General features: G+C 37.8%; 1 protein-coding gene across 2 annotated transcripts in view; it reads left to right on the top strand.

Annotated features, from left to right (window-relative positions):
* The first annotated feature begins 5338 nt into the window (after nt 1-5338).
* Nucleotides 5339-13186, top strand: part of LOC106873465 (sterol regulatory element-binding protein 1) — a 94588-nt gene continuing 86740 nt past the window's right edge. For both annotated transcript variants that reach the window (XM_089348813.1, XM_089348808.1), the window contains exon 1: nt 5339-5464. In XM_089348813.1, the coding sequence (XP_089204939.1) occupies nt 5353-5464 (112 nt within the window). In that variant the 5' untranslated portion in view covers nt 5339-5352. The remainder of the gene's footprint in view (nt 5465-13186) is intronic.

The raw sequence follows: 13186 nt of genomic DNA, 5'->3' as shown, positions 1-13186 counted from the left end.
GGGTTATGTGATCATAAAAATTTTCAGCCATCCATTCCTGTTACTAGAGCCATGTGTGATAGTGCAGAGTCTTACTGAAACACATACGGCCTTCTATTGCATACACTGTCTATCCAGCATTTCGTCTGGCGTGCTAAAGTTTCTGCCTGCTTGCCACCTTGATAAGAATAATATAATGGGTGAGACTCTAGATAGGAAGGACCATAGAAAAGGAACAAACACTGTAACTAACCCACAAGGAATAGTTAGTTTCAGAACAGACTTAACCAGTAATCATAACAGAAAAACTAATAATACCAATGTCAAACACCACCAGTCAAAGGGAAATGTCCAACTCCAGAATGAACCATTTGGATTATATAAATTGTATCAATGTAAATATACACCCTATGGAAACCAATATTAATTACAAAAACAACGACTGTATCTCGGATAACCATCACCTGAATATCACTGAAAACAATAAGATAAGGTCTAGGAAACATAATGTAACTTGGTATAATTCTCCATTCTCAATGCTAATTAAAAATGACATTCCAAAAACATTTTTTGACATCCTGAAGAAAACCTTTTATCTCCAGCACAAAAACCACAAGGTAGTTAACATATCCACAGTTAGACCATCATGTATGTATGTATGTATCATCATCATCATTTAACGTCCACTTTCCATGCTAGCATGGGTTGGGCGATTTGACTGGGGACTGGTGAACCAAATGGCTACACCACACTCCAATCTGATCTGGCAGTTTCTACAGCTGGATGCCCTTTTTTATGCTAACCACTCCGAGAGTGTAGTGGGTGCTTTTTACTTGCCACCGGCACAAGGGCCAGTCCAGCAGTACTGGCAATGGCCACGCTCAAATGGTATTTTTTATGTGCCACCTGCACAGGAGTCAGTCCAATATTTTGTTCATGTATATATGTATGTATGTTTATGTGTGTGTGTGTGTGTACGTGTGTCTATTTAAATATTTCCTTCACCTAAGCTCACCCACGTCTCTTTCCATCACGTTAATCTTGAAGATCCTACAATAAACACTTTCTTCAACTATTTTTCCAACAGATGCTCAAACAACATCAATCTCAGCAATCTCTGAAGATCATTTTGCATTGTCCCTCATCCTCTGAATATCTTATATAGCCAAGATATATGGTGTGTTGCTGTACTCAAGAACACTCATCCTCCACAACAGAATTAGTATCCTAAAACCATGGTGCCATGTGAAAAACACAGATACTGATGCCACATAAAAAGCACTTGGTACAGTCTATAAAGTGGTTGGTGTTAGGAAGGGCATCTAGCTGTAGAAACCAAACCAAAATGGACTGGAACCTGGTGCAAACTGGAACCTAAGGTACTATGCAGTGGGACTGAACCCGGAACCAAGTGGTTGGGAAGCAAACTTTTTACGGCAGTTGCTCATTGTCGATGACTTAATATAAGCAAGTGGCATGTGTTTGTTAATGGTATTGGGTGTCAATGGAATTGTGAGCAGACACATTTCCTCTTGATTCTCCCACTTTTGACCTCACAGAACAACCAGGATCTGTCAGCAGGTGAGAGAGAGGTGTACTAGCACTTTATTGACTGCAGAAGGGATGAATGGTAAAGTTGACCATGGCAGGATTTTTACTCACAACACAGGGCCCCAACAAATATTCTTTTCTACTCTAGGCACAAGGTCTGAAATTTTCGGGGAAGGGCCAATCGATTAGATCGACCCCAGTATACAACTGGTACTTAACTTATTGACCCTGGTAGGTTGAAAGGCAAAGTCAACCTCGGCTGAATTTGAACTCAGAACGTAAAGGCAGACAAAATACTGCTAAGCATTTTGCCCGGCATGCTAACGATTCTGCCAGCTCGCTGCCTTAAAGCCTCAACATATATTACAATGAATTCTATTTGATGTTCTAATGGCTATGCCAATTGACTGGCTTTATATTTTCCAATGGTAACTATTTATAGAAAGTGTTAATTATATTTAATATAAGGAGCATTACAAATCTAATTAGTAAGGAAAAAGACATTATCTCAATGATTAATATTATTTTAATCATTGTGAAAATTTAGCAAATATCCTTTTCTCATCATACACATTTTCATTAGATTTTTTGCACTTACCACATTAAATATGTTAACATTAATTTCACTATTGTCTTTCAGGTGAATGGTGCCCCTAAGTAACTAACCTTTGAGATTTTTTTTTAAAGCACCAGTTTATCAGAAGTGGGACTAGATGACTGACAAGATACTGCCTGTCATGTAACTTAACATACATGACTTATTGACAGTCTGATCTGAAACACCAGCCTTCACAATGTGGTTATTCAATATGTAAAAATAGCAGCAAAATTTCATCTCAAAACCAGTCTTGAGAAACAGAAAATGCAAATTAGATAATGTGGTCCTAGATACCCAACAAAAAACAGCAGCACACTAGTTAAGTAAAATTTATACTTCTTACATGAACATGTGTAGCCAAGAGAGTATGGTGTTGGGATCATGATTATAAGGACTTGTGTTTGATTCCTGAACCAGGCAAAGCGTTGTGTTCTTGAAGAAGGCAAACTAGCAGAATCATTAGCATGCCAGGCAAAATGCTTAGTGGCATTTCATCCATTTTTGCATTCTGAGTTCAAATTCTGCTAAGGTCAACCTAGCCTTCCATCCTTTTGGGATCGATAAAATAAGTACCAGTTGAGCACTGGGGTAGCTGCAATTGACTTATCCCCTTCCTCAAAATTGCTGGCCTTGTGCCAAAATTTGAAACAAATATCTATATTTCCTAAGGCAGCGAGCTGGCAAAATTGTTAGCATGCCACGCAAAATACTCAGTAGCATTTAGTCTGACTTTATGTTCTGAGTTCAAATCCCACTTTGGCTTTCACCTTAATTGAGCACTGGAATTGACTTTCCCTACTCTCCTGAAATTACTGGCTGTGTACCAAAATCTGAAACCAAAATTTATACTCCCACTTGTGTTGTCTAGTTTGATATAATATTTTCTATTTATCTCACCATTTTACCTGGTTAAAACAGTTGACACAGAAAATATATTTTATGAATTAGTGCTTAGCTATGTCTATCATGTACACAACCTAATTAATCTGTTTTCCTTACAACGGTAATAATTACTGAATCTGTAACCATTATAGTGTTTTTATGAACACTTCAATAATTATTCTCATCTAGTTCCATTCTCATTTTGAATGTGGTATGTCGGTTCAAACGTTATGAAAACGTTTGTGTGCACCCACTGTCGGATTCGACTCTTTTGATCTTTGTGGGAAGGATAGCCAGCATTTGGTTGCGTTTTGCTATTAGATACGTTTGCTCCTTATTATATCAGTTCTGATGTTACATATACTTTTTCCAGAATGCTTTACGACTGACATACAATCAAAGCACTCTGCAAGATTTCGTCCACAGTGATAAAGTTTTTATGTGTCCTGAGTTCTAACGACAGGTATCCTTCAGCTTTCATTCTGTCTGTAATGTGTTCTTATCTAAGTAATGCACTTATAATTGATTTATAAGTACATCACAAACTTATAACACCTTATAACTGATTCCAAACTGTCGGATGTTTCCTTCGTACGTAGGTTTCATACAAAACCAATTATATGAAACGGTCTAAAGCAGGCCTGGCCAACTCGAATAACATTGCGGGCCACTTTTTTCACAGAAAGTTTTTTTGAGGGCCGCTTGTATACTGACAGAATTGAAAGCGTTTTGCTTTCTCATGCTATTATTACAATAATGAATGAGTGATCGTTGATTCAACATGAAGTATTATCGTTGCAAAAACAGTAATATCTTTCTTTTTTACTTTTCATTACGATCTTTAATTTCTGAAAATTTTTTTTAAATGTTTGTTTAAATAAATCCATTTCAAGAAAGTATCAAGCGGGCCGCAAGATAGAAGTCTGCGAGCCGCGGGCCTCAGGTTGGCCAGCCCTGATCTAAGTAAATATAGACTGCTTGCTTTTGTTATTGGAAAAATTAAATAGCGCCCGTTTAATTTTAAATCCGCCTACTCATTATGATGTTTGATGAGTAATCGACGATCGAACGTTGGAGCGATGGACAAAACATCTTATGGTAGTTAGTAACATTACTTTACATTCAAATCCCACAGAAGGTGAACTTTGCCTTTTAAAATCAATAAAATAAATATTAGCCAAGCACTGTGACCGATTTGTTCGAGTGTAGTCTTCCCACAAGATGTGGCTTTGTATCTAAGTTAGAAACCAGTATTAAAATGGGCTCGATGGATAACAGAAACGGTAAAGATTTGAGCTCAAGAATGCGGTATGTCGGTTCAAACTTCATACCCAACCGGAAACTATTTGGGGTGTCATCTCTTTGGAAAATGATGAATTAAGTTGTTTTATTAACCTCAGAACCATATTCTGGCCAATAAAACCAACAATCCCCTTCCTCCAATGTTTCTGATTTAGGGGTCATAAATTTGATTATGGATGCAAAGGAAACACATAGCACAAAAATATCATCACCCAGGTTTTATTCCCGTCATTCACTCGCCTACCAGTTCCTATGGCTCATTCACTTTCACATCAGTTGTTCACTCATAAATGGAACCTGTTTAGGACCACTTCCATCTCAGTTGTATCATCATCACACTAGATAACTTAATATTTAGTTTAGCTACTCTCGGTTTGGAATTCAGTCTAACTGGAGATGACATTGTCTTTTATTTGCCTGGTACCAATGGAATAAGCACCGATAATATAACTGGCTTTGACTACATGACTGTATAATATGATTGGCTTTATGTCAGCTCAAAGTAAATCAATATTTACGGGAGACAAAACCCGCGCAACGGGATAAAACGTAACCGGAGCGGAAGTGACGATAGCAAGTCGTTAACGGGTTGTTACCAATAGCTCCAAGGTGTGGTGGGAGTTAACACACACACACACATATATATATACACTCACACGCGCACACAGTCACACACATTTATATACACTATACACAGCTATAAACACACATATGTAATGATATCTAGAGCTATTTCTATCACACACTTATAAATTATATATATATGTTATATATATAAGAATGTATATAAATATATATACGAATAAAACAGGGAAGAGGAAAAAAGAGTGAGACAGAGAGAGAGAAAATGAGAGGAAGAGAGCGAAAATGAGAGAGAGCGAAAAAGAGAGAGAGAGAGAGAGAGAGAGAGCCGCGGCAGCAGGGGCAGTGGTAGAAACAAGAGCGGCAGCTGTGATGACGAAATATCATCCGATGGTAAAGACGTGTGTTGATTGGCTGACGTCTCGTGGCGTTAGTTGAAGCTTCACTGAACAACAAAGATGGCAGACTCGCAGAGGTGGTTATACATCTCTTCGGATTCTTTGCCCGATTTAGGGCCGGACCTTACTACATCGTCCGATCTCGACAATGTCTTGCTAAATGGTCTTGATGGTAAGTCCTTGTAGTATTGTTGTCCGTCATTGACATTACGGTACCGTTGTGATTGCTCCTTCTTGCGTTTCACACACGCACATAAACACACACCACACCACACCACACCACACCACATCACTCAGTAACACACGGTGGTTACAATATCGGGGATCAATCTGCCATTCGACATTTCGATTACCTTATGTAGTGTTTTGTGTATACTGATTGTAAATGTAACAACCTGTGCTTGTTTTGATTATATCAATGAGTGTACTAATGCTTAATAAACTGTTCTCCACATACTATATAGTAGACTGACATGTTTAATGTTGATAGACACGTATATCTTTTTTTGATAGATACATCCAAGTAAACATTAACACACACACACACTATATATATATATATATATATATATATATATATATATATATATATATATATATATATATATATATATATATATATATATATAATATGTGTGTGTGTGCATGTATATGTATGTTGGCTCCATGTTACAGTTATAACAAATCTGCTAATTGCATCATACTGTATTCTAATATGTATATTGCTTATATATATAATGTATGTTTAAGGTGTATTGATACTTATATCATTTGTGATTGCAATGAAACTTTATGGTAGCATCAGTCTGTAGAATAGTACTTGCACAAACATTCAGAGAATTACCTGGATCTTTAACTCTGTCGATGTCGATCCAATGGAGAGCCACTATCAGGTCACTAGACCTACAAAAATAGCAGCTAATTCTCCCTCAGACCGCTCTCTCTTTAAAAAAAATACATATAAATGACCGAAAGGATAATATAGTCAGGGGTAAACTATGCTTTAAAGACAATAGGATGATCATAATTGTAACGCCTTTTGATCGTGGCTCTGTTCAATCTAAGAGATCGTGTTTTGCAACAAAAACACCAAACTCTGCTCTGTATTAAACGAGTCATCTCTAGTGGTAAGTGCGCGCTAAACATGTGCATCCCATTTATTCGAAGCTGATAAATTGTCATATCACACAAATATGCATAGTGTACTACTACCACTCCAACTTCCAAATACATTGTGTTGATGTTATTTAGCTCCAGGAGGCTTAAGATCAAAAGCATTCCATCCATGAGCATCCTGTTTTTCATAAAAAGATTCTTTTTTTTTTGAGACCCACATAATCTGTGATTAAAGATTAATTTGGCTATTATTTCTAGTAATTCCAGTGACGGTTTCAGGGCTCTCTTTCTGGTTTGATGTGATTGTATGTGTATCAACAAACAATGACTGGATTCATGTGGAACTGATCCATTACAGATCCAAAATAACCATCATATCGTGCCTATAATTTTACCATGTCCTACCTGACCGCCCACTAATCACACCACCTTTACATTTGTCACCAACATTCTACTACACACCTTTTTTCAGGCACTTACCTGTCCACCACCACTGCTACCACTCCCAACATCATAGTCAACACCACTCTTACCTCGATTACTCAATGGGACTTTCCAAAATCTTTATTGAGGACATCACCCCACTTGTATGTCCTCATGATGAATGAAGTGTGGCAGATTGACACAACTCTCACTTCTGTCTGTTTATCTACTTATATTTCTCTCTTTCACTGTGTGTGTGTGTGTACCTCGTTCAATGGTTTTTTTCATCCATGTTGCAACACTTAGTGATATATCCACATTCAAGTAAACTTTTACAGTTGTTTCTTCATGCCCTTTCTTTCTGCGAATTTTTTTTATGCGATTCTTTTTAAGGTTTAGAAGTAGAACGTTGCCCATAGCGCTTTTGGAGTCTCCGTTCCTGATGGGAGGTAGGGGAACCGGACATCTGGCCCGAATGCTTGCAACGGAACAGATTCTACTACTCAGGTGGGAGTATTAAATCTAGTAACGAATTCAGTCTACCCCAAGAATAGGAACGGTGCCACCGACGTGCTTCCACTTAAGTTTCCGTCTACCAATTTTTACGTACACAATTTTGGTCTGCTCGAAGCTTTAGTAGAACTACTTACATAAGGTACCGCACAGCATCAAATTACGAAGCGAATTTTTGATGTTACCCCCCCCCCCCCCTCAATCCCTGCACCCGATTTGATCTGCAATCGAATGTTGAAACTAAGATATGTAACGCCTCTTTACGTTTTGAGTTCAAATCCTGCTTACGTCAAACTTTGCCATTCATATTTTCGGGATAGATATATATATAATCGACTGTACTCCCTCTTAATTTATGGCCTTGAACCTATGATACAGGTTATTATCGTAGACACACAGTGGCTATTTAAAACACAAGTGTACACATTCCATATTAGTTTATTCAGTTATATGTTTTATGTATGGAAATTTTTAGTTGTATATCTACGATTGCTCTCTCTCCCCATCTCTCTGTCTCTCTCTCTCTCTCTCTCTCTCTCTCTCTCTCTCACACACACATATATATGTATATATATATAAATACACCACACACACACACATATATATAAAGTAATCAATGAAAATAAAATTGAATACGGTGTTTATATTGGCCAAATATAGCCTGTTTTTTTTTTAAATCATAATTTCTAACCCAAGAAAAATAACATGTAATTCTGAAACCCCGCCCCCAAAGAACGAAACAATTTTGCTTTGGTTCTAAGGTTGCAGTTAATTACTTACCCAAGTGCACACTGACACATATTTGACAAAGGGGTATATGTACTCTTGAGAGCGAGTACTTGTGTAAAGTAGTTAAAGAACTTGAAATGAAAGATTGAGGACGATGCCTATCTTACAGTTTTGGTTCCTTTATGTTTGAGGAGTTCAAATCTGGTTTAGGTAAAATTTGTCTTTCATCCATCGAAATCGATAAAGTCGAGGTGCTGGATTTGATTGTAACCCCGATCCAAAATATGTGGTTTTGTGCCTGTAGCCTTTACTAATCCTGGCTTCGATTTTTTTTTTTAGAGAGAAACAGTGAAGGGAAGGAGAGCCGATATCATCATCATCATTACATTATTATTATTATTATTATTATTATTATTATTATTATTATTATTATTATTATGGCGAGCTGGCAGAATCGTTAACACGATGGACGAAATGCGTAGCGATATTTCGCCCGTCGCTACCTTCTGAGTTCAAATTCCGCCGAGGTCGACTTTGCCTTTCATCCTTTCGGGGTCGATAAATCAAGTATCAGTTACGCACTGGGGTCGATATAGTCGACTTACCCTCTCTCAAATGGCTGCCCTTGTGGCAAAATTTGAAACCATTATTGTTATTATTATTATTATTATGAAAGCGAGCTGGTAGAATCGTTAGTGTGTCGGACAAAATGCTTAGCGCTCGCTAAGTCTTCCGTCTTTTTACATTCCGAGTTCAAATTCCGCCGAGGTCTACTTTGCCTTTTATTTTTCCAGGGTCGATAAAATAAGTACCAGTTGAGCACTGCGGTCGGTGTAATCAACTTCTCACCCCACTCAAAATTGCCGGCCCTATGACAAAACTTAGAAATAATAATAAATACTATTTTCAACAGCAAACATATTGGATGGAATTTTCGGCTGTGAGGATATTAATATTATTTATTAGTGAGGTATCATAAATGGTGCTTGACTTCTTTGTCCTTCTTCAACATCTTTTGTCTGACATGACGACTTATAGAATCATGTTCAGTGGGTGTTTTCTTATATTTAGTGGCTTCACTTGGAATTCAAACATAAGGGGGTGATTTGAAAGGGATTTAGCTGTTATTTCTAGCTGATCGAATGACCATATAGAACTCTTGGTTTGTATTAAGTCTTATTTATAGTTGGAGGTATTAGTTACAGAACCTTATTGACAGTGATATTAACTATTATCGTTCATACACTAATCTGCTACCCTCCTCTCCACCACTAATCTAATTTCTGTTTTATTGATCCTAGTCTTAGTCCATTCTCTAAATATTAAAATAAATTCTTTTTGTGTCCATCCGTGTTATGAAATAGATGAATTTATTGGGAGTGTGAAAGAATATCACAGATAACCAATATAAACTAATGTTGGTTTGAGGAATTAGCAGTAAATGGTTTTCACTTCTGTTGGCAGAACCAGAACATCTGCAATAATTAGTTAAGGCCTTTTACATTCCAAGTTCAAATCCCACCCAGGAAAATTTTTGCCTTTCATCTTTCTGGGGTCGATGCCTATCGTTAGGATGCCTATCAATTAAGTACAGATTCGATTTAATATTCCAATAATGCATCCTAGATGTTAATTGAATTATAAGCGATCAACCCATGCCAGCAAGGCAGGCAGATGTTAAATGATGATTATGCTGCTTATGTTGCTGATGATGATGGTCAAGTAGATGTTTCTTCTTTTCCTCATCTTCTGGAGTGTCTCGTATCAATTACATATAGCCTTTTTCTTTAGGACTTGTTGATAAGTAGAGCTTCGATCTCTCACATTACCGGAAAATGACGTCAAACATAAAAATCCCTGTTCAATAAATTTGCAACATCATAGCTGTACAGGAAATAATCTATTTGGTAGTGTGATGCTGCTGTATATACAGAGTTTACCATAGGTTCAACTCCCAGTTCCTTCCTTTCTGTTGTTGATACTTCTGTGGAAAAGGCATGTATAAATTGCCATTTCTGCTCTGAGAGAAGAGACTTGGTAGAACTGGTGCTGGTTGAATATCTATACAGTTAAGTGATCTCTTAACATGAGTACAATAAAATAAGTGTTCGTAATAAGTTGATTACATTGACCTAGTACTTTCGCAACTTCTTTACAACATGATTTACAAGATCATTGCTGAGATAGTCTTGTAAAGTGGCAAACGGGAGCTGATTTTACTGTACTCTTCGGAGTATAGTTTTTTTTTGTGCAGTGAAATCCCATTCCACCATGTCGAACATAAATACTTGTCCCCTGGTTGCCAGCTGAGGACTCGAACAGGGTATATTCCATAACTTCTTGTAGTCTCTGTGACTATTACCGGGTAGTGAGACCATACTCGGTACAGTTCCATGTACCGTGTATCAGCATGGCCGCAGCTCTGAGCTGAAACTATAAAAAGAAAAAAGAAGAGGATGAAAGGGAAAGCCGACTGCAGTGGAATTTGAACACAGAACATAAAAACAGATGAAATGCTGCTAAGCATTTTGCCCGGCATGCTAATTGATTCTGCCAGCTTGCCTGCCACTTTGTAAGTGTCTGTAATTTTGTGACATTGATTGAAACGCTTGACACTGACACCTCTCATTTGCCATGACTTCAGCCAGTTGTTATCATCATCATCATCATCATCGTTTAACGTCTGCTTTCCATGCTAGCATGGGTTGGACGATTTGACTGAGGACTGGTGAAACCGGATGGCAACACCAGGCTCCAATCTGATTTGGCAGAGTTTCTACAGCTGGATGCCCTTCCTAACGCCAACCACTCAGAGAGTGTAGTTGTAAATTTAAAAAAATGAAAAACAAAAACAACAGCTACCCCTCTCTCCATTTGTTTTTTAAACTCAAGAGTCATGTATTTAGAGTTAACAGAAGACCACGGAGAGGAAGAAATTAACAGATATGCGAGGAATATGTGTCTCAAGCAAGTATGAGAGTAGTGATTATAAATCTACTGAAGTCAAAAGTAGAATATATGTCTTTACTGTAATGTTTTACCTCTATAGTAGGTGGTGATATGATGTGATATAATTTTCTATTGCTACTGTAATTAAATTACTATTAATATTATATATTCGGTGTTTTGGGTGAGAGTTAATACATACATAAACACACAGGGGAAGGAAGGAAAACGATCTGTTTAGTGTGTTCTAATAAAGTGAATGTTGTATTTCTATCCCCATTTGGTTCAGCTCCAATTTTGTATATACTACAGAAAGTGGGCATAAAATTATACACACACACACACATATATATATATATATATATATATATATATAAAATCAAAATAAACAACAAGGATAGCCAAAGTTAATGCAGTACGATCGTTTCATGCGACTCCATTTAATTAAGCAACGTAAACATTTGATGTAATGTTCACATTGCTTAATTAAATGGAGTCACATGAAATGATTGTACTGCATTAAGTTTGGATATCCTTGTCGCTTATTTTGATTTTAATCACCTTATTTTGGAATTGTTTGGATAATACCATACTTAACTCTGGTGCCTAAACTTAAGTACCATATTCACCTTGAATCTATATATATATATATATATATATATATATATATATATATATATATATATATATATATATATATATATATATATATGTATATATATACACACACACATGTGTATATATATATTTAATATGTATATATATATATATATATATATAAAGTTGTAGTGTATTGTCAACTTAATGTGACAATCCCAATAAGGGAACACACTACTGCCGTTTAGCCCGAGGAAGCTGGACCGCTTCCTCTCGGCCTTGACACAATTACTGTGTCCTTAAGTTTGCGAGGGGGAGACAAGCTCCTCCACCCAGCCTAGCCAGCATTCAGGGACATGTTTCTGAGTCTTTGCTCGTCATCAGCCTGAAGTAGCTTGCCAGCTGGTTAAAGAAGCCTGTTTAGCCCTCGCAAACTTATATAATCATAGTGAAAGGAAGCGGTCCAGCTTCCTAGGGCTAAACGGCAGTAGTGTGTTCCCTTATTGGGATTGTCACATTAAGTTGACAATACACTACAACTTTATCGCTCCACTACTGCTTAAATCTCTCTGAAAGATTTAGAAATATTATATATATATATATATATATATATATATATATATATATATATATATATCATCATCGTTGTTTAATATCTGCTTTCTATGCTGGCATGGGTTAGACAGTTTGACTGAGGAAGTCAGTCCGGCAGCACTGGCAATGACCACGCTCAAATGTTGTTTTTCACGTGCCACCCGGCACATGTGCCAGTAAGGCAACGCTGTCAACAATCACGCTTGAATGGTGCTTTTTACGTGCCACCGGCATGGCAGCCAGTCAGCAGCCCTGGCAACGGTCACGCTTGGATGGTGCTTTTAATGTTCCACTGGCATGAATGCCAATCAGCATCATCATTATCATCATCGTCGTCGTTTAACGTCCGCTTTCCATGCTAGCATGGGTTGGACGATTTGACTGAGGACTGGTGAAACCAGGTGGCTACACCAGGCTCCAATCTGATTTGGCAGAGTTTCTGCAGCTGGATGCCCTTCCTAACGCCAACCACTCCGAGAGTGTAGTAGGTGCTTTTACGTGCCACCGGCACGAAGGCCAGTCGGGTGGTACTGGCAACGGCCACGCTCAAAATGGTGTATTTTACGTGCCACTTGGCAATGATCTTGCTCGAATGTCTTTACATGTGCCAGGAAGGTGATGCTGGGCACAGGTGCCATTGACGGTTTCGCTTTCGCTTGTCCCAATAGATATATATATATATATATATATATATATCATCATCATCATCATCATCATCATCGTTTAACGTCCGCTTTCCATGCTAGCATGGGTTGGACGATTTGACTGAGGACTGGTGAAACCGGATGGCAACACCAGGCTCCAATCTAATTTGGCAGAGTTTCTACAGCTGGATGCCCTTCCTAACGCCAACCACTCAGAGAGTGTAGTGGGTGCTTTTACGTGTCACCCGCACGAAAACGGCCACGCTCGAAATGGTGTCTTTTATGTGCCACCCGCACAAGCCAGTCCAGGGGCACTGGCAACGATCTCACTC

This window comes from Octopus bimaculoides, chromosome 1 (assembly GCF_046866305.1).
Source record: "Octopus bimaculoides isolate indiv1 chromosome 1, ASM4686630v1, whole genome shotgun sequence".
Lineage (NCBI taxonomy): Eukaryota > Metazoa > Mollusca > Cephalopoda > Octopoda > Octopodidae > Octopus > Octopus bimaculoides.
This window is presented reverse-complemented; position numbering and strand designations above follow the sequence as displayed.